At 44.0% G+C, this 26,859-nt stretch overlaps 1 protein-coding gene and 1 non-coding gene across 2 annotated transcripts; both read right to left on the bottom strand.

The window, feature by feature from the left end:
- Window positions 1-26,859, bottom strand: LOC138083415 (solute carrier family 22 member 6-like). Its single transcript, XM_068977305.1, has 10 exons — window positions 26,491-26,859; window positions 17,902-18,005; window positions 15,584-15,738; window positions 13,990-14,158; window positions 13,512-13,635; window positions 13,250-13,353; window positions 11,367-11,581; window positions 11,109-11,217; window positions 404-607; window positions 1-64 (listed from the first exon to the last, which is right to left on the bottom strand). The coding sequence occupies exons 1-10, from the start codon at window positions 26,857-26,859 to the stop codon at window positions 1-3; spliced, it is 1,617 nt and encodes a 538-aa protein (XP_068833406.1).
- Window positions 10,364-10,436, bottom strand: TRNAE-UUC (transfer RNA glutamic acid (anticodon UUC)). Its single transcript has one exon. It is a non-coding gene; the product is annotated as a tRNA-Glu (tRNA).

The following is a 26,859-nucleotide window of genomic DNA, read 5'->3' as shown; positions in this document are numbered from 1 at the left end:
TCAGGAGGACTGGAGTGGGACCATCTGCTGCTCCTGCTGCTTCTGCCCCGATTTCTCTTCCCACCTGTGGGGGAAGGAGAAGCAGGGTGTGGGAGTAGAGATGGGGGATCCTTTTCAGGTTTGTGCTCAGTTGTCCCACTTTATGTCCGAATCTCCCACTGTTGCCAAGAGTTGAGAGTCCCAGATAGGATTCTAGGGGACTCTGCCTATCTGTGAAGACAGGACCAGGGAGCCGGAGGCCTGGAATCTGGCCTTGGCTCCGCCAGAGTCTAGCTGAATGACCCCAACTAAGTCCCTGGTCTCCCCTGGATCTGTTCTTTTTTTCTTTTTCTTTTTTTGTTAAATGGACTGGATCAATGATTTGTGCGGTCCTAGAGCTCTGAGGGTATGGGGGGAAGCCTACCTTCTCTCCAGGTCTTGGAGTGTGTTGGGCAGCGGCAGCCCCAGCGTCTCTGGCAGGGTGGCAGTGATGGGGCAGGCAGCCATGAGGACCCCTCCATAGATGAAGAGAGGCAGGGAAGGGTAGAGGTCGGAGGTCATGCCCACCAGCGGGCTCAGAATGCTGCCTATGTTGGCCAAGCAGTTTGTCACATTCACACCTCTCTGCCTGCAGGGAGGGAGAGCACCCCGGTGAGGCCAGTGAGGTTTGTGGGTGCCCTAACTCTGCCTGTCAATCGTGTTTTCTTCTTTCACATTCCTCCCTGGTGGCTCAGATGGTAAAGAATCTGCCTGCAATGCAGAAGATGGGAGCTTGACCCCTGGGTTGGGAAGATCCCCTGAAGAAGGGAATGGCAACCCACTCCAGTATTCTTGCCTGGAGAATTCCATGGACAGAGGAGCCTGGTGGGCTGCACTCCATGGGGTCACAAAGAGCTGGACATGACTGAGCAACTAACACTTTCACTTGTTTTTCACAGGAATGCACTTATCCTGGCTGGCTAAAAGGAAAGTTGACAGTAACTGTTTTCAGCAGTAAGAGGCCAGGGTTCTGGTTCCAATTTGAACTTACTGTATAACTGTGAACAACCCCCCAACCAGCCTCTTCCCCAAGCTCCAGACACCATATCCAGCTTCCTACCCAACACTTTCATTTTGGGTGTCTAAAAGGGCCCTCAAATTTTACATGCCAAGAATTCCTCGTTTCTATCTCCACGTCTGCTCTTCGCTCAGATTCCCCATCCTGGCACATCGATGGGCACGTTGAATGACCCAGTTGCTCAAGTATCTAGTAATCATCCTGATGACTCCTGTTCCCTTATTTCCCCACGTCCTTGGATGGCTCTTCCTCCAAAACACATTCAGAATCAGCTCCCTGCTCTCCATCTCCACAACCACTGTCTACCAGGTTGTGAAAGTGGCTAGTCACTCAGTCATGTCCTTGTGACCCCAAGGACAGTAGCCTGCCAGGCTCCTCTGTCCGTGGGATTCTCCAGGCAAGAATACTGGAGTGGGTAGCCATTCTCTTCTCCAGGTTATCTTCTCAACCCAGGGATCAAACCCGGGTCTCCTGCACTACAGGCAGATTCTTTACCAACTGAGCCCCTAGGGAAGCCCCAGGTTACAATGAGTCATTTTCACTGCTTGCCAGTGCCGTTGCAGTAAGCTCCTGGCTGGTTGTCCCATTTCTACTTCTTTTTTTAAAAAAAAATTATTTTATTTGACTGGGATGGGTTTTAGTTGCGACACTCGGGATCTTCGATCTTTGTTGCAGCTTGTGGGATCTAGTTCCCTGATCAGAGATCGAACCAGGGCCCAGTGCATTGGGAGTCTTAGCTACTGGACCACCAGGAGAGTTGCCCTGTTTCTACTCTGGGCCCTTCTATTCCCAGTCTGTTCCCCACGAGAAAGCCAAAGTGATCTTTATTTATTTTATTTTTAAAAATTGGATTATAGTTTCTTTGCACTGCTATGTCATTTTTGGCTGTACAGCAAAGTGAACAAGCCATATATATATGTATGCCTTGTCCTTTTTGGATTTCTTTCCTATTTAGGTCATCACAGAGCACCAAGTTGAGTTCTCTGTGCTATATAGGAGGTTCTCATTAGTTATCTGGTTATATACAGTGTCAAAAGTGTATGACTTAAATCAAATCCCTTATGATTATACAGTGGAGGTAATGAATAGATTCAAGGGATTAGATCTGATAGACTGCCTGAAGAACTAGGGATGGACATTTTGTAACACTGTACAGGAAGCAGTGGCCAAAACCATACCAAAGAAAAATCCAAGAAGGCAAAATAGTTGTCTTCTTTTGGAGGAGGCTTTACAAATGGCTGAGGAAAGAAGAGAAGTGAAAGGTAAAGAAGAAAGGGAAAGATACATCCAACTGAAAGCTGAGTTCCAAAGAACATCAAGAAGAGATAAGAAGGCCTTCTTTAATGAACAATGCAAAGAAGTAGAGCAAAACAACAGAATGGGAAATACTAGAGATCTCTTCAAGAAAACTGGAGATATCAAGGGAACATTTCATGGAAGGATTGGCATGATAAAGCACAGAAATGGTAAGGACCTAACAGAAGTCGAAGAGATTAAACTCCTCAGTGGCCACAGGACTGAAAAAGGTGAGTTTTCATTCCAATCCCAAAGAAGGGCAATGCCAAAGAATGTCCAAACTATCATACAATTGTGTTCATTTCAGATGCTAGGAAGGTTATGCTCAAAATACTTCAAGCCAGACTTGAGCAGTATGTGAACTGAGAACCTCCAGATGTATAAGCTGGGTTCAGGAAACATAGAAAAACCAGAGATCAAATTGCCAGCATTTGCTACATTATAGGGAAAGCAAGGGAATTCCAGAAAAACATCTGCTCCTGCTTCATTGATTAAAGCCTTTGACTGTATGGATTACAAAAAACTGGAAAATTCTTAAAGAGACCACCTTACCTGTCTCCTGAGAAACCTGTATGTGGGTAAATAAGCAACAGTTAGAACTAGACATGGAACAATGGACTGGTTCAAAACTGGGAAAAGAGTGTGTCAAGTCTGTATATTGTCACCCTGCTTATTTAACTTCTGTGCAGAGTACATCATGTGAAATGCTTGGCTGTATGAGTCACAAGCTGAAATAAGATTGCCAGGAGAAATATCAACAACCTCAGCTATGCAGATGATGCTACTCTAGTGGCAGAAAATGAAGAGGAACTAAAGAGGCTTTTGATGAGGGTGAAAGAGGAGAGTGAAAAAGCTAGCTTAAAACTCAACATTCAAAACACTAAGATCATGGCAGCCAGTCCCATCACTTCATGACAAATAGAAGGGGAGAAGCAGTGACAGATTTTATTTTCTTGGGCTCCAAAATCACTGTGGACAGTGACTACAGCCATGAAATTAACAGACACTTGCTCCTTGGAAGGTAAGCTATGACAAACCTAGACAATGTATTAGAAAGCAGAGACATCACTGTGAACAAAGATCCATATGGTTAAAGCTATGGTTTTTCCAGTAGTCATGTGTGGATGTGAGAGTTGGATCATAAAGAAGGCTGAGCATCAAAGAAATGATGCTTTCAAACTGTGGTGCTGGAGAAGACTTTTGAGAGTCCCTTGGGCTGCAAGGAGATCAAATCAGTCAATCCTAAAGGAAATCAACCTTGAATATTCATCAGAAGGACTGATGCTGAAGCTCCAATACTTTGGCCACCTGATGCAAATAACCAATTCATTGGAAAAGACCCTGAGGCTGGGAAGGATTGAGGGCAGGAGGAGAAGTGAGTGGCAGAGGATGAGATGGTTAGATGGCATCACTGACTCAATGGACATGAATTTGGGCAAACTCTGGGAGATAGTGAAGGACAGGGGAGCCTAGCATACTGCAGTCCATGGGGTCCCAAAGAGCTGGACACAACTTAGTGACTGGATAACAACAGATAAAACCAATAGTGAATATATGTCAACCCCAAATTCCCACAAAGTGATCTTTAAAAACTGACTCAGATCCTTACACCCTCTGCTTAAAATCATCAGTGATATCTCATCAGGCTAGAATAAAATCTGACTTCTTTCTAAATTCTTATGTGATGGGTCCTGACTACCCAGTTCTTATCTTTCACCCTATCCCTTTCTTTCCTCATTTATTCTTTACTGTTTACCTTCCTTACAGAGGAGACCTACCCAGATCATATTATCTAAAGTACCGACCTAGTCACTCTCTCTTTTTCTACATTTTTTTTTGAACCCCAGAAGCAGAGGATTGAGTTAATTATAAAGCTCAGTTCATGACCCTCACCCTCTATTATCATTTGTACTTGAAAGGCCTTTTTATTCCCCATCTTAATTGTTGAGTCCTTTTTATCAATATAATCATCGTTGTTCAGTTGCTAAGTCATGTCTGATTCTTGGCAACCCCATGGACTTGCAGCACACAAGGCTTCCCTGTCCTTCACCATCTCCCAGAGTTTGCTCACACTGAATCCATTAAGTCAATGATGCCATCCAGCCATCTCATCCTCTGTTGCCCTCTTCTCCTGCCCTCAATTGTTCCCAGCATCAGGGTCGGTCTTTTCTAGTGAATTGGCTCTTCACATCAGGTGGCCCATCGGAGCTTCAGCTTCAGCGTCAGTCCTTCCAATGAATATTCATGGTTGAGTTCCTTTAGGATTGAGTGGTTTGATCTTATTCCAGTCAAAGGGAGTCTCAAGAGTCTTCTCCAGGACCACAATTCGAAAGCATCAACTCTTTGGCATTCACCCTTCTTTATGGTCCGACTGTGACATCTGTACATGACTACTAGAAAAACCATAGCTATAATATAATATAATATCATTATCTTCTCCAAATCCCTTCCTTGCCAAAGTCAACTTATTCTATCACGTTTGATGTGCATTTTTTATTTGCATATGTTCTTGTAAAGTATTGTTTCGTGTGCAAATATTCTAATTTACCTAAATGGTATAAGTAATAGATCATTCTATTTCTCATTTCATTCAGCACTCTTTTTAAAAATTGTTATTATTGGAGTATAATTGCTTTATAATGTTGTGTTAGTTCAACACTCTGTTTCAAAGGTATTTCCATGTCTATACTGTCTCTCCATGGTTCACCCAAATGTCTAGACTGCTGCCCATCAGCCATGACCTCAAACAACACTGCAGTGAATGTGCTTGTACTTGGATCATGTAGGCATTCCTTTGTGAAAAGTTCTCTAAGATGAAGCCCAAGAAGGGAATGGTTAGGGCAGTGTGTGTGTGTGTGAGTGTGTGTGTGTGTGTGTGTGTGTGTGTGTGTGTGTGCTGCCAGTAGTTCTCTAGAATGGCAGCACCAACTTTCATACCCACCAATGGTGCATGTAGGTCACTTGGGGATTTAGGGGTCCCGTATTCTCTTGTGGCCACCAACAGTTGGCGTAATCCAGCTTTTCAATGTTGCCACTTTAATGTGTGCAAAGTGACGACCTCATTCTTCATGTAGTTAATCTTTTGGGTTTCCTTGTCTATAAAATGCCCATGTATCTATTTCTTTTGTAAAGTTTCTACTGGAATTCCTTCTCTTTCTTGTTGATTTGTAGGCGTTTCATTTATATTTTTAATATTTGAACTTTGTCAGTGTTAAATGTTGTAAAAACCTGCTCCCAATCTACCCTCTGTCTTTTAATATATATATATATTTTGCTAGTGGCTTGCTTGTGGAATCTTAGCTCCCTGATCGGGGATTGAACCCAGACCCCAGCAGTGAAAGCACCGAGTCCCAACTACCGGACCACTAGGGAGTTCCTCTCTGTCTTTTAAATTTCTCCATTGCATCCTTCAATAAGCAGAAGTCCTTTTTGACATAATCCAATCGATACAGTTGCCATATTTCTCCTTTCCTCTTCCTCTCCCTCCCCTTCCTTCCTCCTCCCCCGCCTCTACCTCTGTCTTCATCTGCATCCTTGTCTCCATCTGTATCTGTTAGTTTCCAAGCCCTCTCATTAATTCTGTTTGTTTCTTTCTGCACCAAGAAAGCCACAGACATATCATGGCTTTGTTATATGTCTTTATAGATGGTAGAGTGAGAGACTCCTCTTTGCTTTGTTTCAGAATTGACTAGCAATTATGGTCTTTTTTCTTCCGTATAAATTTTAGAATAAGTTTTTGGAGTTCCTAAAAAATGATCTAATTGAAATTCTGATTAGATTCTCTTGAATTTCTATAAATTTCTAAAAGTTAACTTGACATCTTTATTATGTTATTCTAAACAAGAGTGTGGAATGTCTCCCCATTTACTAAGATAATCTTTATATCTTAAGAAGGTTTCAGAAAACTTCTCAATGGAAGTCTTGGGTGTCCTCTGTTAATTTCTTGATAATATCTTGCTTTAGGTGCTTTTCTGAACAGTGTCTTCATTTTCAAAGATTTTCTAGGTTATCTTCTGGATTTTTTCTCTAGATTACTGCTTCTAGGGTATAGCTTCTATGTTATTGCTCTTGACATTTGGTAATTTGATTTTGTAACCACCATCCTGCTAAACTCTTTCATTAGTTTTGTTTATTGATTCTGGTGGCTCAGACCACCTACAAATTGGGAGACCTGGGTTTGATTCCTGGGTCAGGAAGATCCTCTGGAGGAGGGCATGGCAAGCCACTCCAGTATTCTTGCCTGGAGAATCCCCATGGACAGAGGAGCTGGATGGGCTGAAGTCCATGGGGTTGAAAAGAGTCAGACACGACAGCGACTAAGCACACACACGTTGATTTTATTGGTTTATTTAGGTTGACGGTCATAATCTCTCTAAATAATGATGTTATAAACACTCCTCTTTTAATTTTTTTTAAAATTTATTTATTTTTGGCTGTGCTGTGTCTTCATTGGTGCACTCAGGCTTTCTCTAGTTGCGGCAAGTGGGGGCTACTCCTTGTTGCAGTGGGGGGCTTTTCATTGCAGTGGCGTCTCTTGTTTCAGAGAATAGGTTCTAGGTGTATGGGATTCCGTAGTTGTGGCTCATGGGCTTTAGTTGCTTCATAGCATGTGAAATCTTCCCTGACTAGGGATCGAACCTGTCTCCCCTGCACTGGCAGGTAGATTCCTGTCCATCGTACCACCAGGGAAGACACCCAATTTCTTATTTCTTTTTATTTCTGAATACAGCAGTGTTGTCCAGGATCCCCAGTACTGTGTTAAACAGTTGATTCTGAGATCAGAGAGAATGTGTATGACTTTCTTCCTCATCTGTGGTGCTTGGTCAGGTGCTCTGCTTACCTCTCCGGGCTCTTATTCCAGCTCCTTGGCGGAGATTTAAAAATACTTCAAGGATATTTAAAAATACTTTATATTTTGGGGGATTATTGTCAATGTTATTCTGTTACTTTAATGGAAATAGCCTTTCCTCTCATTGATTTCCAGAAGTTCTTTATAAATGCTGTGTACAAATCCTTGTAAATACCTTCTTTTTCTCTTTTCACCTTGTTTATGGTGAAACAAATGGCCAGGAGGAAAAAAAAAAATCTAACATAGAAAAATTTATCAGTGTTCCTTTTTTGGTTAGCCTTTTTAAAGAATGTCTTCAGAAATCCTCCCCTCTTCAGCAGAAATTAATTTTTCTTTAAGGTTGAAATATGGATTGCATTTTATTTCTCATATAGGTAAATAGGTGTCCTGTCGGTGGTGGGTGGTTTAGTTGTTGTCATGTCTGACTCTTGCAACCCCATGGACTATAGCCCACCAGGCTCCTCTGTCCATGGGATTTCTCAGGCAAGAACAGTGGAGTGGGTTGTCATTTCCTTCTCCAGGGGATCTTCCCAACCAAGGGATCGAAACTGTGTCTCCTGTATTGCGGGCAGATTCTGTATTACTGAGCCACCAGGAAAGCCCAGATGTCCTGGTATAAGTTGTTCAATAGTCCAGGCTTTATCCAGTCACCTGCAGTGTTTTTCCCAGTGGGTCTGTTTTGGGGCTTGCTATTCTTTTCCATTGGACAATTTGTCCTTTCCTGCTCTGGCATCTGCTATTTCAATTACTACAATTTTTTAGCAAGAATTTATAATATGTCTTAATTTCTGGTAGGGCAAGTCCTTTCCTTCTGCTGTTTTTAAAAAAGTACCTTAGTTATACTTGTCCCACAGTACTTTTATATATACATTTTAGAATTTACCTGCTGGTTTCTTGAAAATATCCATTGGGATTTTCATCAGAATTGCATTGAATTTATAAATCAATATTGGAACCATTGACATTTTAATATCAACTTATGTCAATTAGGAGTTGACATTATGAGATTTCCTATCCCTGCACATAATACACTTATTTACATTTTCTTTAATATATATTTTAATATATTTAAACATTTTTATTGATATAGGAATTAAAAAAATCTCTTTTGGAAGAGTAGAGACTGCAATTGATAATTTAATTATAACATTTATTTATTTATTTGGCTGCACCAGGACTTAGTTGCGGCACATGAACTCTTAGTTGAGGCTTTCATGCATTGGAGAAGGAAATGGCAACCCCCTCCAGTGTTCTTGCCTGGAGAATCCCAGGGACGGGGCAGCCTGGTGGGCTGCCGTCTATGGGGTCGCACAGAGTCGGACACGACTGAAGCGACTTAGCAGCAGCAGCAGTGGGATCTGGTCCCCTGATCCAGGGTTGAACCTGGGCACCCTGCATTGAGAGGGTGGAGTCTTAGCCAGTGGACCATCAGGGAAGTCCCTTGATCTTTCATTTATCGACCTTGTATCCAGCCACCTTGCTAAACTTTACTATGTCTAATAATTTTAGATTTTTATATGTATATTTTAAAATTAATTTTCATTGGAGTATAGCCGACTTCCAATATTATGTTTCTGCTGTATGCAAAGGGAATCAGCGAAGTTATACACATACATATATCCACTCTGTTTTAGATTCTGTTCTCATATAGGTCATTACAGAGTATTGACTAGAGTTCCCTGTGTTGTACAGTAGGTTCTTATTAGTTATCTGTTTTATATACAGACAGCTACATCCTCCTTAAGTAGTGATAGCTTTGATTTTCCCTTTCCAGTCCTATTTCTTTTGTTATTCTTATCCCAGGCACTGATCACACTCTCTAGGATGATGTTGAATAGAAAGGGAGATAGCAGGCACATTGGTTTTATTCCCAAATGTAGAGAATGCTTCGAAGTTTCACCATTAATAATAGTATTTGTTGTGGATTTTTGGTAGCTGTTTCTATCAAGTTAATTTTTCTTCTATTATTGTTTTACTAAGACTTTTTAATGGATGTTAATTAAAAATTTTTTTTTGATGAGGACCATTTTAAAAGTCTTTATTGGATTTTGCTTCTGTTTTATATTTTGATGTTTTGACTGTGAGGCATGTGGGATCTTAGTTCCCTGACCAGGGACGGAACCCGTACCCCCTGCATTGAAAGGTGAAGTCTTAACCACTGCACCACCAGGGAAGTCCTGGATGTTAATTTTTATTAAATGTTTGTTTTTTAAATTTTATTGGGATGATAATCTGTTAATGTGGTTATATATATATATATATATATATATATATATATATTTTCATGCCCCATGACATGTGGGATCATAGTTCCTGACAGGGGATTAAACCTATGCCCCCTGCAGTGGAAGCTCAAAGTCTTAGCCACTGGACTGCCAGGGAAGTCCTTAATGAATTTTCTAATGTAAAACTATCCTTGCTTTCTTGAGATCACCTCTCCTTGATCATGTACAATCTTTTTCTTTACATCACTGAATTCATTTTTCTAATATTTTATTTAGGATTTTTGTATCTGTTTACGAGTAACATTGGCCTGTTATCTTCATTTCATAACTAATCTCCTTTGGTTTCAGTATCACCTTGCTTCACAGAATGTAGTTGACATAGTTTCCCTTTTTCTCTGTTTTGGGGAATCATTTATACAACATTGGAAGGTTTGTTCCTTGAAAATGTGGTGGAACTCACCTGTATTATATCTGGGCTGAGTGTTTTTTTTGAGATGAGATTTTAAAGTTTATTATTCAAATTTTTAATTTATTCTAGAATTAGTTTTCCTATATTATTTTTAAAAAGAATTTGTCAATTTAATCTAAATTTAGAATTTATCAGTATAGACTTGTTTATAGATTCTTTTGCATCTTTACTTACATAATTAAATTTTTGCATCTTAACTACCCTAGATCTATTGTTCAGTTTTTAATTCCCAATATTTACTCATGTCTAGTCTTTTAAAAAATTTATTATTATTACCAGGCATTTGCCCATTTCATTGGTATTTTCAAAGATTGACTTTTTATTTTGACTCTCTTTCATATTTATTTTTTATTTAATCTATTTCTGGTACTATTATTATTTGTGTTTTATAGTTAAGATGACTGAGCATTTGGACTAGTTACCTTTTATACCAGAGCCATATTCTTTTTTTTTTTTTTGGCTGCACCCTGTGACCTGCAGGATCTTAATTCCCCAACCAGGGATTGAACCTGGGGCCCTGGCAGTGAAAGTGTCAAATCCTAACCACTGGACCATTAGGGAGTTCCAGGCCATATTCTTAACTATTGTACTTTTTTGCTCTTAAAGTCTATTTTGACCTCTCTATCTACCTGTCTTCTGGCTAATACTTGCCTAGTATATCCTTTTCTATTTCTCCACATTTAAGATTTTCATGGTCTCACGTTTTAGATGGGTATCTTGTAAACTACATGAATTAGATAAAATCCACTTGGATTATCTGTTTTTTAACTGGTAGGTTCAATCTGTTTAAAAATACACAGAAATGAGAACAAATTAAAGACAAAAAGGAAGATGGTACTAGTAACTCAAAACATATCAGTCAATACAATAAATGTAAACAGATTAAACCTACCAGATAATCCAGATTGATTTTGTCTAGTTCATGTAGTTTACACTTGAACTAGATAAAATCATGAACCAGATTAAAAAAAAAAAACCTAGGTTAAAAAAAAATCTGTCTCTTAACTGGTAGGTTTAATCGGCTTACATTTATTGTATCGACTGATGTATTTTGAGTCACTAGTACCATCTTCCTTTTTGTCTTTAATTTGTTCTAGTTTCTGTGTGTTTTTGTTCTTCTTTCTCACCTTAAAAAATAATTGCTTGGCCTTTGTGCTCTTTCTGACTGGAAACCATCTGACCCCAGGGCCTGATTTTTCCACCCCAAGACTGCTTCACAACACCCGCACTCACCTCATTACCGTGGGGTACAGCTCCCCCATGTACATAAAGAGGCAGTTCATGCAGCCAATCAAACAGCCTTTTCCTATCACGGCCATCGTGATGCGGAGGAATACGCGATCTGGAAGGAAAAGAGGTGGTGATAACGTGCTGGGAAAGATTTGGAGGAGCCTTGAGTTTTTCACACCTTCTGGGTCGCTGACTTGGGCCAGATTGAGAGCCACGCTTGGGGAAGGACCAGGACGGGAGCTGGAATGGGGTGGTACTCACCCAGGGGTATCGTGGCACAGGTCACAATGAAGACCCCTGACAACAGCAAGGAGGCTGTTTGGGTACGTTTGCGGCCAAGTGATTTGGTGGCCAAAAAGCCCAGGAAATAAAATGGTGGGTCCACAATCGTGAAGAACACCTGGGCCAGGTAGATGTTGATCTCAAAACTCTGCAGACTCATGACCACGCCATAAAGGCTGAAAAGGAGTACGAACCTGGGGCAGGAACAGAGGGGATATGCTTTGAGTAATAGGCATGCCACATCTACATGGTAATTACAGTTGGCAAACTGCTCTATCTGTTCTTTCCTTTAGGTCTTATATCAGTCTTTCAGTGGGGTTTTTATATTTTGAATGCAGATAAGAAAGTCTTCCTTTAATTCTAAAAAAAAAAAATGTTATCTATCACATGTTTAAAAATTACCTAGGAGAAAATAATGTTTTTACCTCACAACAGGTCCTCTTCTCCTCCTTCCAGTTCCCTGCTCTGTGTGTGTGTGCGTGCGCGCGTGTGCGTGTGCGCTCACGTGTCCTCACTCATCCAACTCTTTGTGACCCCCATGGACTGCAGCACACCAGGCTCCCCTGTACCTTCACTATCTTCCAGAGGTGGTTCAAATTCATGTCTGTTGAATCAGTGATGCTATCTAACCATCTCATCCTCTGCCGCCCTCTAAGTTTTCCTCCAGAGCAGTTATGGAAGTGTGCAAATCAAGTGAGATCACGGTTATGCTCTTGTCAACTGCAAATGACCCCCTTGCCAGGGAGACGTTGCATAGTATTTAGGAAGACATAGTGGCAGACAGCCTCCAGGATGGGCCCCTGCTAGCAGACCCACTCTAGAGATGCTCCTTGCTGGTGTGATGAAGTGGGCAGCCATGGTGGGAAAGTCCTTGTGAAAAACTGAGAGCAATCTCTAGAAGCTGAGGTTTACTCCCAGCTGATAGCCAGCAAGAAACCTCAGCCCTACAACTGCAAGGAAATTAGTTCAGGTAACAGCCGGAAAATCGATGCTTTCAAATTGTGGTGCCGGAGAAGACTCTTGAGAGTCTTTTGGACAGCAAGGAGATCAAACCAGTCAATCTTAAAGAGATCAACTCTGAATATTCATTGGAAGGACTGATGCTGAAGCTGAAACTCCGATACTCTGGCCACTTGATGCAAACAGCTGACTCATTGGAAAAGACCCTGATGCTGGGAAAGATTGAGGGCGGGAGAAGGGGGCGACAGAGGATGAGATGGTTGGATGGCATCTTTGACTCAGTGGACATGAATTTGAGCAAACTCCAGGAGATCGTGAAAGACAGAGGAGCCTCATGTACTGCGGTCCATGGAGTCGCAAAGAGTTGGACATGACTGGGCTACTGAACAACAACCTGGGTGAGCTTAGAAGTGGAGTCTTCTCGAGTTGAGCATCCAGATGAGAATGTGAAGTCCTAAGCTGAAAACTCAGCTAAGCTCTGCCTGGATTCCTGATCCATGGGAATGGTGAGATAGTAAGTGTGTGCTATTTCAAGCTGTTAAGTATGTAATTTATTACATGGCAATAGAAGAGTGCAGACTTCTTCAGGAGAATGTGAGAGCCTGTGATACAGAACTCTTAGTTCCAGAAGCTCAGGACTTCTTGGGGTGGCTGCCTCTGTTTTTTCTCAAGGTCAGTGGTGCCGCTTGGCTGAGCTGCAAGCTCAGGAGATGAGGGAGAGCTGGGCTTTCTCTCTCTCCCTTAGCAGGTGGGGAGCCCTCTGAGTCTCCAGAGTACCCGTGTCCTTCCCACTGGCGGCGGGGCTTCCCTCAGCTCCCCCCTATCCAGGCTGTCCTGTTTCCTCAGTCTGCTTATCTGCCCATCAGTTTTTCTGTCTCTTACCTGAGTGGGGATGGACCTACCACAGTGGGGTGACACAGAAAAAGAGCTGACGGAGAGCAGGGGAGCGCAGCATCTGCAGCATCGATGGCTGGGCTTGGCTCTTCTGCAGACTCATCTGGAGCAGCTGTTTGGATAGATAGGGCTCAATGCTTAGCTTCCCCTGGAGACCCCTCCCTTCACCCCCTGCCTGGGAAGCCCCAGACGACCTGGGTTCTAGAATGGGGGTGGGGGCAGGCGGAGCCCTGGTGGGGTATCACAGAGGGTCTTGGGAGGGGGTCTCACCTCCACACTCAGCTTGGCGCCCTCTTTTTGCTTCCCATTGATCCGGGCCACTCTCTGCAGGGCCTTCAGGGTGAGGTCCAGGTTCCCCAAGGAGGAGTGCCAGAGGGCAGACTCTATGAAGAACCTGTGGGTGGGGTTTGGGGGTGGCATGAATTTAGCCTGAGTTGACAGAGTTGTGGGTTTCTGAGAAAGGCACAGACTAGAGTGGGAAGACAGCTGGGAGGGGTGAAAAGAATCCTGGGCTGAGGTTAGGAGCTCTGGGTTCTACTTCAAGGATTATTCCTGCCTACTTGGGAGACCTGGGATAAGTCTTACCCCTTTCTGGCCACGGTCTTCCCCACCTATCAGTGTGGACATTGATTCTTTTTGCTTTGCTCTGCTTTTATACTTAAGGAGGTAGGGAAGGGTGTTCTAGGAGATGCTATACCCATCTGTGACTTATTTTGAGCACCCTACCCTACACTGAGGTCCCACTCACCTGGAGTAGACGAAGGTGACGAAGAGGGGCAGAGACACCAACAGCTGCAGGTGGCGCCAGTGGGGCAGAGCATAAGCCATACCAGCCAGGGAGAGCTGGCCTAGGGTGGGAACAAATCCTAATAGGAGGCCCAGACTTGGACGGGCATGGATGGGCAACCACTCCAGATCTGGGGAGAAGAGCAGAGCTTAGGTTGAAGTCAGTTGTGTGAGTATGTGTGTATTTGGGGGGTGGAGGAGGAGCCTCACACTGGAGTGGAAGGGCTCATCTCATGAGCTCAGTCCTACTCTGCACCCCTAGGCCCCTCATTGGATAAGGCAAGGATGGTATGATATTTAGTTAGGTTCAGTGTGTGTGTGTGTGTAGGGATGGTCTCAAAGGTTCTGAATTCCTATGCATGCTCCTAATCAGTGTCAGCAACCTCAACATTCATATTTTCTTGCTTCTCCCGAACCTCTTTTGACCTGCCTACAGCCGCTCCCTCTGCACTTCCTTCAACTCGTTTTAATTGAACAAGCATTTAGAGTTGAAGATCCTGTGCCATGCCCTTTGCTTGTCCTGGGAAATAGAGATGAATGAGCCTTACGCTCAGGCCATTCCGCAGCACTTTCATTTCCTCCAAGGGGCCATACTCTGGCCTCAGGGACTTGTGTATTCTTTTCTTTTTGTCTAGAACTCTGCCCAAGAACTTTACTTCCTCTCTTTCTGCCTCACATTTTGTGCAGTTCTGAGCTTAGATGTTACCACTTCTGGGGTGATTTCCTGGCTCCCCAAGTCCTATTGAGCACCCCACTTCTGAACTCCCACATCATCCAGGATAGCCCCCATGCTCGCCTTTAGTAAACCGATTTGTAACTGCTTGGCAGCTCACCCAGTCTACTATTAACTCTTTAAGGTCATGGGTAGTGTCCTCTTGTTCACTTGTTTATCCACAGTGCTGGATATGACACAAATTAAATGCCTTTTGAAATTGTATTTAATAAACAAGTGTTGAATAAAGGATTCCCTGGCTTCTCTAAGCAACCCCACTCCAATCTCTGAGTCTACTTAGTTCATCCTTACAATGATCCCTGCTGCTACTGCTGCTGCTAAGTCGCTTCAGTCATGTCCGACTCTGTGCGACCCCAGAGATGGCAGCCCACCAGGCTCCCCCATCCCTGGAATTCTCCAGGCAAGAACACTGGAGTGGGGTGCCATTTCCTTCTCCAATGCATGAAAGTAAAAAGTGAAAGTGAAGTCGCTCAGTCGTGTCCGACTCATAGTGATCCCATGGACTGCAGCCTACCAGGCTCCTCCGTCCATGGGATTTTCCAGGCAAGAGTACTGGAGTGGGGTGCCATTGCCTTCTCCGACAATGATCCCTAAATACCTATGAATTCCAGCCCCAAGTGATCAGAGCCACCAAAGAGGCCATGATCTTAATTTTTTTTTCTTGGGGCACTACCTACTCCAGGAAAGACCCAGATAGGTCAGAATGGGCTGGGACAGGTACTCAGGGAAGGAGCTGAGGTTTGCATCTATCAGGTTCCCTGGTTCACTGCACCCCTGTGATTGAGGAGTCCCCATGAGCTGACCCTCCTGGGTTCCTGCTCACTCAGAATCATAGACGAGCTGCTGGCACCCGACACAGCCATGCCTAGGAGGAATCGGCAAACGCAGTAGGCTGAGAAGTTGAGGGCGAAGGCAGCGCAGGTCCCTGAGACCACTAACAGCAGGTAGCTCCAGGTCAGCACCTTCAGGCGGCCCAGCCTGTGAAAGAAGGGGAAACCTGGCAAGCGCATTGCTTGCTTCCCTGTCCCGTGTCCCTGGCTGTCTCATCCTTGGTGCCCTGGGCAATCTAACAGGTGCTTGTGAGGCTGCCTGCATGTGACCATGGGGTAGATGCTGAGATGGGAGGTGGAGAATAATTGGGTGAAGGTTGGCATCTAGGGGACCTGTTGTTGGGAGGCTCCTTGGATTGCTGCTGTCCAGGGTCCTGATGCATCTCAGCAAACCTCTGTGGAGGAAGTCACACGCCTTTATCAGAATCACAGGGGTGTGTTGAAAGCAATCCAGATACTAGAGCCCCACTTACGGCCTATTGCATATCTGGAAGGTATGCTAAAAACCTAATTTTTAACATGCTTCTAAGGTTTGGCAACTACTACTTTGGGGTATGGTTGATTCTTTGACTGTTGGTTGATGGAAACAACCAACATTCCTGTTAGGAGACAGCCTTTTGTGATATATTTTTAAATTGATGTATTACTGACATACAGCAGTGAAATAGTTTCAGGTGTATAACATAATGATTCTATATTTATACATTGTGAAATGAGCACTACCATAAATCTGCTTAAAATCTATCACCATATATAGTTACCATAATTTTTTTTGTGTGTGATGAGAACACTTAAGATCTCACTTTGTGACTTTCAGATATGCAATACAGTATTATTAAGTACAGTCATCATGCTGTACACTACATTCCCATGACTTACTTATTTTGTAACTTAAACTTGGTAACTTTTGACCTTCTTCACTCATTTTGACCATCCCCTCCTCCCTGTCTCTAGCAACTACCAGTCTCTTCTCTGTATCAATGAGCTTGGTTTATGGGATTTTTATTCTTGGGAAACCAATGCAAGGTTTATGCTTTTGCGAAATGGATTTGACTGTAGCTTATATTTTATGAATGATAAAGCTGATTTTGTGTCTTTGATCTGCTGTGACATAGTATTTTCAAACTTTGTTAAAAATTTTTAAAATTTATTTATTTTTTAATTGAAGGATAATTGCTTTATAGACTTTTGTGGGTTTCTGCCATACATCAATAAGAATCAGCCATGGGTACACCCTTAAATTTTATTCTTTAGAAAACTGCCTCTTATTATTGATCCCATGGTTATTTTTCTGGTCTCTGGCCTGGAAGACAGTCAGGGTTAGGGTAACAAACACTGAGTTGCAGGTACTATTTTAACCCTTATCACAGACTCCATTTTATAGATGGAAAAGCCAAGCTTGAAAGAGGTGGTATAACCTTCTTGTGGCACACAGTTATGGCAGACCTGAGGCTGGTCCCTACTGTTATTGATTGCCAGGTCTGTGTGTGTTTTTGTGACACTCACATGTCACATACAAGGCAGAAGTGGGGGGAAGCAATTTCTTCTGGGTGTCAGAAAATCTGGATTCTTGTCCTGCTTTTTCCACTTGTTAGCTGTGTGACTGTATTTTTTTAAAAAAACTAAACATTAAATATTTACTTTAGGACTTCCCTGCTGGCACAGTGGATGGGAATCCGCCTGTTAAGTCTGCAGGGACTTGGATTCGATCTTTGGTACAAGAAGATGCCACGTACCACGCACCAGCTAAGCGCATGCTCCACGGCTACTGAGGCTGTGTGCTGCAATGACAGCCCCGAGTGCCTAGCGCCTGTGCTTCACAGCACAGAGTAGCCCCTGCTCTCTGCAGCTGGAGAAAAGACCCAGCGCCGCCAGGAAAAAACAGGTATACAATCACAAAAGTAATGAACTACCATAAAAGTTCAAACAGTATAATAACAAAGAATGAAAAGTTCTCTTCTTTCCAATCCCACTCCTCAGAATTAACAACATAATTTTCTGGGTTCCTTCTAGGCACCTTGGGCAAATTATCTAGCGTCCCTGAACCTCAGTGTCCTCATTAGTAAAATGCAGTTAACGGTAACATTCATGCTGGCTCCCCAAGGGTATTGTGAGGAGGAACTGAAAGGAGGTGAACCTGGAAAGTGCTGATGGACAGTTGTGTGATTCCTGCAGACCTTTCAGACAAGGTCAGGCTTGGGTGGGTCAGTTCTGTGTCCCTCTGGATTCTCAGGGCTGCCAGTCTCCCCTCTGTGTCCAGCCTAGAGGGGCTATGTTTTTGCTCCTTGATTCAGGCTTGTTTATTACTGACCTGTCTGCCATGATCCCAGACATCAAGCTTCCGACCAGTATTCCTGCCATGAAGATGGACTGACTCAACTGCAGCAAAGTCTTGCGTGTACACACAAGGTCCCACTGTGAGGAAGGAAGAACCGGAGTCAAGGAGAGCCAGGCTGGCCCCACCACAGTCCACTCCATCCTTCCTGGTGGGCTGAGTATGTTGGATTGGGACCGGCACATAAGGAGAGCCTGCTCCCTGAGTCACACAATCTTTCTTGCCATCTTCTCCTGGTGACAATGATTCAAGTGATTTCAAAACACGTAAGAGATATTTCTGGGAATGACTGAGTAGCCTGCTCCCCTTTTTCAGAGCACTAATCGCTTACCCTCTTTCAGGGCTCTTTAACCTGTCCCTCTTTGGGTGCAGCTGAAGAAAACTGATAGAATTAAAAATCTGGTTCTTTTTCTTACAGATTTGGAAAAGGGACTCAGAGAAGCAAGGTTTGTAAGGACACTCAAAGCTGGGATGAGAGGGCCAAATGTGGAACAACGTGGAAGTGGAGTTGAGAAATCATGCGACAGAGAGCGAGTGGGAGAGGAGAAAAAGAAGAAGCAGGGGAAGAGAGGCAGGGGGAGGAGGGGGAGGAGGAAGGGGGAGAGGAGGAGGGCTGAGGGGAAGAAGGACGAGGAAGCTAGTCAGAGAGATCAGGGTGAGAGCGCAGTGCCAGAGAGGTAGGGATGGAGAGTCCGGGTGCCCTGGTTCTCCTCAACCACCTGACTGCGGTCTCTCATGAGACTGGGCTCAAGTTCTTGACCTAGGGTTCTGTGAAATACCCTTGCATCCTTCCCTTAATTTTCCATAAACAGGTCTGAGAGGGTGTAGTTATTTGCAATCTTGTGTAAGCAGCACTTGAATACCTTAACTAATAGTTTAACTTTTGTTGCTCTTTTAAATGAATATTAGAAAAAAGATTCCCATTTTAAAAGTACTTCATTTCAAGGTGGAGTAAAACATGTTTAGAGCCTGCAGAAAAATCATACTGCTCATAGATGCCTTTAAAATTAAGTAAAGACGACAAATGAGTGTGGCACCTCATTTACAAGTAAGAGCTAATTTTTGTATACTTTTAGTGAATTTTAAAAGTCATTTCTTTTGTTAACAGAAAAAAGAAAAAGGAAAAGGGACTGGGATGACCAGGAATTCATCCTTCAGGTATAATTGCTTGATAATCTTGATTTGATTGGAAAGAAGTCCTTATCTGTGAATTTAATTATTACTGTGGGACTATTAATACCCTGTGCACACACCACATGATATACAATTTGGGAGGCTGGCATTTGAACACTTTCTCCAAAGAGCAATGGACTTTCAGACAGAGTAAGAGAAATATTGCTCCCTGTCACTTACATGCAGAATCTAAAAAAAAAAAAAGAACAAATGAACCAAAAAATGATACAAATGAACTTCTTTACAAAACGGAAAGAGACTTACAGACTGAGAGAAGGAGCTTATGGTTACCAGGGGGAAAGGGGGGAGGGCAGGGATAATTAGGAAGTTTGGGATAGACATGTACACACTGCTATATTTAAAATGGGTAATCAACAAGGACCTACTGTATAGCACAGAAACTCTGCTCAATATTATGCCACAACCTAAAGGGGGAAAGAATTTAAAGAAGAGTAGATACAGGTATATGTATAACGGAATAACTTTGCTGTACAGCTGAGATGAACACAGCATTGTTAAATAGCTATGCATGCACGCTCAGTCACTGCAGGCATGTCTGACTCTTCGCGGCCCTGTGGACTGTAGACTGCCAGGCTCCTCTGTCCATGGGATTCCCCAGGCAAGAATACTGGAATGGGTTACCATGTCCTCCTCCAGGGGACTTTCCTGACCCAGGGAACAAACCTGCATCTCCTGCATTGCAGGAGGATTCTTTACCCACTGAGCCATCTGAGAAGCCCTAAATAAACTGTGGAAAAGTCTGAAAGAGATGGGAATACCAGACCGCCTGACCTGCCTCTTGAGAAACCTGTATGCAGGTCAGGAAGCAACAGTTAGAACTGGACATGGAACAAGAAACTGGTTCCAAATAGGAAAAGGAGTATGTCAAGGCTGTATAGTGTCACCCTGCTTATTTAACTTATATGCAGAGTACATCATGAGAAATGCTGGGCTGGAGGAAGCACAAACTGAAATCAAGATTGCCGGGAGAAATACCAATAACCTGAAATATGCAGATGACACCACCCTTATGGCAGAAAGTGAAGAACTAAAGAGCCTCTTGATGAAAGTGAAAGAGGAGAGTGAAAAAGTTGGTTTAAAGCTCAACATTCAGAAAACGAAGATCATGGCATCCAGTCCAATCACTTCATGGGAAATAGATGGGTAAACAGTGGAAACAGTGGCTGACTTTATTTTTTTGGGCTCCAAAATCACTGTAGATGGTGATTGCAGCCACGAAATTTAAAGACGCTTATTCCTTGGAAGGAAAGTTATGACCAACCTGGACAGCATATTCAAAAGCAGAGACGTTACTTTGCCAACAAAGGTCCATCTAGTCAAGGCTATGGTTTTTCCAGTAGTCATGTATGGATATGAGAGTTGGACTGTGAAGCAAGCTGAGCACCGAAAATTTGATGCTTATGAACTGTGGTGTTGGAGAAGACTCTTGAGAGTCCCTTGGACTGCAAGGAGATCCAAGCAGTCCATCCTAAAGGAGATCAGCCCTGGGGGTTCATTGGAAGGACTGATGTTGAAGCTGAAGCTCCAATACTTTGGCCACTTGATGTGAAGAGCTGACTCATTTGAAAAAACCGTGATGCTGGGAAAGATTGAGGACAGGAGGAGAAGGGGACGACAGAGGATGAGATGGTTGGATGGCATCACTGACTCAATGGACATGGGTTTGGGTGAACTCCAGGAGTTGGTGATGGACAAGGAGGCCTGGTGTGCTGTGATTCATGGGGTTGCAAAGAGTCGGACACGACTGAGTGACTGAACTGGAATATAAAATGAAAAGTGAAAAAAAGCAATGAACTTTTTTGCTGTTTTATTAAAATAACTACTCTTCTGTAATTCTATGTGTTATCTGATATAACTTTTATTTTAAAAAGATTTTAGGGCTTTGTCAAACTGGGACTTCATTTTAATAGTCCTTATTGGAAACTTGTGAATAGAATATGACCGTGGAGATGGAGACGCATTGTAGGGAGGAGTTAGGAATAAGATAGACTGGAACTGAGGAATGGGAGGATGAGAAGCAAGAGGGTGTAGAAAAGAGGAGAGAAGTCAGAGAAGTGCTGGAGGAGGGGAGGATTTAGAGTGTGGGATTAGCAGACGAAGACTATTGTATATAGGATGGATAAACAACAAGGTCCTGCTGGATAGCAAGGGGAACTATATTCAATATCCTGTGATAAACCATAACAGAAAAGAATATGAAAAAGAATATATATATATGTGTGTAACTGGATCACTTTGTTATACAGCAGAAATGAACACAAGTGCACTATGAAGTACATTGTAAATCAACTGTGAGTGATAGTTGCTCAGTTGTGTCCGGCTCTTGGCGATCCCATGGACTGTACCCCGCCAGGCTCCTCTGTCGATGGAACCCTCCAGGCAAGAATACTGGAGTGTGTTGCCATCTCCTTCTCCAGGGAAATCAACTGTACTTCAATAAAATTTAAAAAAATAGATGTATCAATTTTAGAGAAAATGGAAAAATAAGGATTTGTCAAATAACAAAAGAAGCCAGAGGAGTGAGAAGAGAACAAAATTTGTATGCAGCCTAGTGATGAAATCTGGGTGTAGTTCAGAATAGAAACTGATAAATGAATATGGAATATGTAGTCAGAAAGAATTTCTCTGCCTCTGCTTTGCCCTAAGGCACTTGTCTTCTGTAAAAGCAACAGTGCAAGGGGTTATATCACCTTAGGGTGAGCATAGACTTTTACTATATACGTTCTCTTCATGTACACCTGAGACTCTTGAGGATCATATACCTCTGTGTGCTCCTGGGCCTCATACACACACACACACACACACACACACATATAGATATATTTGAGTAAACTCTGGGAGTTGGTGCTGGACAGGGAGGCCTGGCGTGCTGCGATTCATGGGGTCGCAAAGAGTTGGACACAACTGAGCGACTGAACTGAACTGAACTGATACAGTGCTTATATATATATATATATTTACATATATATAAATTATACATTGCACCTCACAGTATACTTGTGTTCATTTCTGCTGTATAGCAAAGTGATCTAGTTACACACACACATATATTCTTTTCCATATTCTTTTCTATGATGGTTTATCACAGTATATAGAATATAATTCCCTGTGCTAGACAACAGGACCTTGTTGTTTATTCGTCCCTAAGGAACCAAAGTGTAGGAATGGGTAGCGGTGGATTTGAGGGAGACTCAGAGAACTGCTGCCTAGGACAGCTCTGCACTGCTAACTTGATAAAGCCTGTGATAAATGAAAGATGCTGTGAGACTGGCCTCAGGGGAAAGAAAAAGAGAAAACAAGTGGCAGTGGGACCAGGAAGCAGAGCCATGAAATGGTAACTGCTGTTCAACTGCAGAACAGAAGTGAAAGGGGGACTCCGGCCAGCCATTCATAGTAACTCAGGCCCTCTCTGCCTTATAGGCATTGGATCTGGGGTGGGCACCTGACCCAGGTCAGAAAATGTCTTTCCTAGAATTTTTCAAAGTTGAAGCAGAGAGGCCTTCCCTGGTGGTTCAGTGATAAAGAATCTGCCTGCCAATGCGGGAGACATGACTTTGATCCCGGGTCCTGGAAGACCCCGCATGCCTTGGAACAACTATGCCTGTGCGCCGGTACTATTGAGCCTGTGGTCTAGAGCCTGGGAGCCGCAACTACTACTGAGCTTGCATGATGCAGCTACTGAAGCCCTGGCGCCATAGGACCTGGGCTCAGCAACAAGAGAAGCCGCTGCAGTGAGAAGCCTTTGCGCCACAACTGGAAAGGAGCCCTTGCTTGCTGCAACCAGAGAAAAATCCGCACAGCAATGAAGACCCAACACAGTCAAAGGTAAATACAATTATTCAAAAAACTTTAAAAAAAGGTGAAGCAGAGAGACAGTTATTAGAAGTGAGCCCAGAATGGGCAGTGGCCATGTTAAACGAAGCATCTGTGTCATAGTTACATGCCCATCATGCAGAGAACAGATGAGAGCCAACAAAGGTCTTGCACACATGGCCCTGGTTCCCCTGGCCCCTGGAGCCAGCTCCGCTTTCGTTTGTCTTGTGGTTGAGTTATGGGAACCTTTATACCCTCTTCTCATGCTCAGATTAGTTTGAGTTGAATTGCAGCCACTAGCAAACAGGAGTCCTGACTCATACAGTTCAGATAGCAGCTGCCAGTTATTTAGTTCAGTTCAGTCACTCAGTTGTGTCCGACTCTTTGCAACCCCATGGACTGCAGCATGCCAGGCCATCACCAACTCCCAGAGTTTACTCAGACTCATGTCCATTGAGTTGATGATGCCATCCAAGCATCTCATCCTCTGTTGTCCCCTCCTCCTGCCTTCAATCTTTCCCAGCATCAGGGACTTTTCAAAGGAGTCAGTTCTTCGCATCAAGTAGCCAAAGTATTGGAGTTTCAGCTTCAGCATCAGTCCTTCCAATGAATATTAAGGACTGATTTCCTTTAGGATGGACTGATTGGATCTCCTTGCTATCCAAGGGACTCTCAAGACTCTTCTCCAACACCGTAGTTCAAAAGCATCAATTCTTCAGCACTCAGCTTTCTATATAGTCCAACTCTCACATCCATACATGACTACTGGAAAAACCATAGCTTTGGCTAGACGGTCCTTTGTTGGGAAAGTAATGTCTCTGCTTTTTAATATGCTGTCTAGGTTGGTCATAACTTTTCTTCCAAGGAGCATACTCAGGATATTTTAACTCAGAAGGAAATAGGAGGGGACTTCCCTGGTGGTCTAGTGGTTAAGAATCCACCTTGCAATGCAGGGGACGCACATTGGATTTCTGGTCAGGAAGCTAAGATCCCACTTGCCTCAGAGCAACTCAGCCAGTGTGCCACAAATATTGAAGCCTGCTTGCCACAACTAGAAAGTCCGTGTGCTGCAAAGAAAGATCTCGTATGATGCAACTAAGACCTGACTTGGCTAAATAAATAAATAAATACTAAAAAAGAAAATAAGGAGAAGAGCTAAGGTAGTTTTTTTTTTTTTAAATGATTATAACCCAAAGCTAGCATCTTATTTCTTATACTAATTTTTTTTTTTTTTGCTTTGCATTCAGAGGGATGAAGTGTCCCTTTGGGATACAGGGCCCTTTGGGAGTTCTTTCCAAGGGGCAAGCTGGGACTTGTCTTTCTCAGGTGACCTCTGCTGCTGTGCCTACTAGATACAGCCACGTGGCCTGGGTGGAGCATCTTCACTGAGACTAATCTTCTTGCTTAAGCAACCCTTGATAACTTGTGAGCTATTTCATTTTCTTCACGACTGAAAAGGTCCAGCTTCACACTGGGCTATACATATAATCTGGTTATTATCCTAATGAAGTGTTTTCCGGTGCAGCCTTTGGCATTATTGGCCCAAGGAAGAGTTATCCTGGTTGTGTTCATTAAAATTTTGTGGACATTGGTCCCACACACAGAACCTGTTGGAAGAGGACTGAATTATTCTTGGCCTCTCCCCACAACTCAGGAAAATTGTGGGCATCTGGCTTTGTCGGTCACTGAAACTGATGATGACTACTAAATCTCCATTTAGAAGGAAAGCTAAGGTGCTCATTCACCCAGATTCTTGGCTCCAGATGGGAAGGAATCCAAAGAAATTTGAGCTTCTGATCACACTGCCTGCTGTTTTGAACAGAAGAACAACAGCGAGGTTGATATTAATAGTTCCTGGAGTATTGTCGAACTTGGAAAGCAGGGTGCAGAGTTTTAAGAAGGGAAATGGAAAAGCAGAATTGGAGGGATTGATAGCATACAAGTTAAGGTGGGTGGAGGAGGATGTCTTAGAATTTGAGTGGAGGCTGGAGAATAAGGAAGGCGTTCCCCCTCAACCATGCCGGGAGGAGATGTCTTGTGACGCTCAGAGGGAGGAGGACTAGCCATCTTTACTCACCTTCTGCTTCTGTGTCTTGGGTCTGGCTAGTGGGAAGTATGGCTTTACTCCTACCACTTTCAGACTGATGCCACATCAGGCAGGTCTGGAGATTATCTTCACCCACAGCCCCGTCTCCAGTCATCTTTTCTGCACAGCCCTGATTACCAGGCAATGGGCCACATAATCCCACTATTTTGCCCCTTGGTGTGATGATTAGATTAAATGTAGACACCTGAGCCAATTGCAGGATTGTGACGGGGGCTACTCATCAATGTGTTGGGTTGAGCCAATCAGAGCCTTTTCTAAGAATTTGAATTAAGATTTACGGAAATGTTCTGGCTGGTGCATTCGTGTGACTCTTTGTGACCCCATGGACTGTAGGCCCCCAGGCTCCTTTTGTCCGTGTGCATTCTTCAGGCAAGAATACTGGAGTTGCCATGTTGCCATGCCCTTCTCCAGGGGACCTTCCCAATCCAGGGATCAAACCTGTGCCTCTTATGTCTCCTGCATTGGCAGCAGATTCTTTACCACTAAAGTTATCTGGGAAGCCCCTTTGGTTGGTGGTGGGCCCTAAATCTGAGAGGTAATGGGTCAGAGCTGGGATCTGCAGTCGTCTTGTGAGATGAGCACACAGATGAAATGGGTTGAGGAGGAGAGTCATAGACTGAGTGTATAGTGATGCCTCTGCTGCTCCAGTCCCTGGTTCCAGTTGCCATGAAGCCTGGACACGCTTTGTTTCCTGCCCTTGGATTTCCTGAGATCCCTTTCCTCATGAGCTGACTGGAGAGAGCTTCTCCTTCTTGCAACCAAAAGACCATTGACTAGAACAGATGTTAAGAGCACGATCCATGCGACAGCTACAGAGTGCAGAACTCAGCCGGATGAACCATTTAGCAGGCCAGGGAGCCTCTACAATCGGCTGTGTGTGTTTTGGGGGAGGGGTGTTAAATCACTAGAGATGAAAGGACCCTCCCCCTCCCCATAACCCTGTTCTCTTTCCCATCTTAGTTGCTTGGCTGCTCTCCATCTCCTGGCCCCAGCTGCCGAGAGCTATTTCTAGATGAAGTCAGGAAATTGTTTTTGTCTCTAGGACTCTGAGCCCAGAATCCCCTGCTCAGGAATATTCTCTCTGCCCTCCACTCTCTGCTTGCCTCCCTTCTCTACCTCTCAGTACTACTCCCACACCTTCCGACTCTCAGGGAAACCAAAGTGGACTGTTGAACTCCAGCAGCAGTATCTCTCTCTCTGGGGGAGGTTGGAGGGGCAGGGAACAGCTTTCTGCAAGGCGCTCCATAACCTTTTCTACCAAGAAGACCTCAGTTCCAACCCCTGTTCTCTGTCCTGCATTTTGGGCAGAACGCTTCATAGCTCCAGGGTCTTTGGACAAATTCAGGTCAGGTTCGCACAGTCTGTGCGTGTGTGTCTCTGCGTGTGTGTGGGGATGGTAAGATGGGGACGCAGGGGTTGGGAGGAGGAGCTGGGGGCCCAGGGCTCCTCACCTCAGTGACGATGGTGGAAGGAAAGGTGCTGTTGTCGTAGATCCAGCCGTGGGGGCAGGGCTCTGTGGCCCCTGTGCCGTTGGTCTCTGTGCCATTGGGAAAGGGTGGTCCCCGCTGGGGAGAGGTGAAGAGGAGGCAGGACTTGCGCCGCCCCTGCCCATCCCGGGGCAGCCAGGCCTCCAGGTCCCTGTCCTCGCTGAGGTTGGTGTTGGCAGGCGGGCGGCAGTGGTGTGTGGGGACGGCAGCGGTGAAGTTCTGCAGGGTGTTGTGCAAAAACGTCAGGAGCAGGGGCAGAGTCAACAGAATCAGCTGGATCTTCTGGAAGCGGCCAACGCCCCCCACCTCCAGCAGGAGGTCATTGAAGGCCAT

The sequence above is a fragment of the Capricornis sumatraensis genome, chromosome 8, assembly GCF_032405125.1.
Source record: "Capricornis sumatraensis isolate serow.1 chromosome 8, serow.2, whole genome shotgun sequence".
Lineage (NCBI taxonomy): Eukaryota > Metazoa > Chordata > Mammalia > Artiodactyla > Bovidae > Capricornis > Capricornis sumatraensis.
The sequence above is the reverse complement of the archived record's forward strand: the minus strand, read 5'-3'. Positions and strand labels throughout refer to the sequence as shown.

What these genes read in the sequence shown, in the direction of transcription:
- LOC138083415 (XM_068977305.1), bottom strand. Translation starts at nt 26,859, where the DNA reads ATGGCCTTCAATGACCTCCTGCTGGAGGTGGGGGGCGTTGGCCGCTTC. An exon ending in TCTGGGATCATGGCAGACAG is followed by an intron (nt 15,739 to 17,901) that starts GTCAGTAATAAA and finishes CTTCTTTCACAG; the next exon opens with GCTGGGCCGCCTGAAGGTGC. An exon ending in GCGCCAAGCTGAGTGTGGAG is followed by an intron (nt 13,354 to 13,511) that starts GTGAGACCCCCT and finishes CTATCCAAACAG; the next exon opens with CTGCTCCAGATGAGTCTGCA.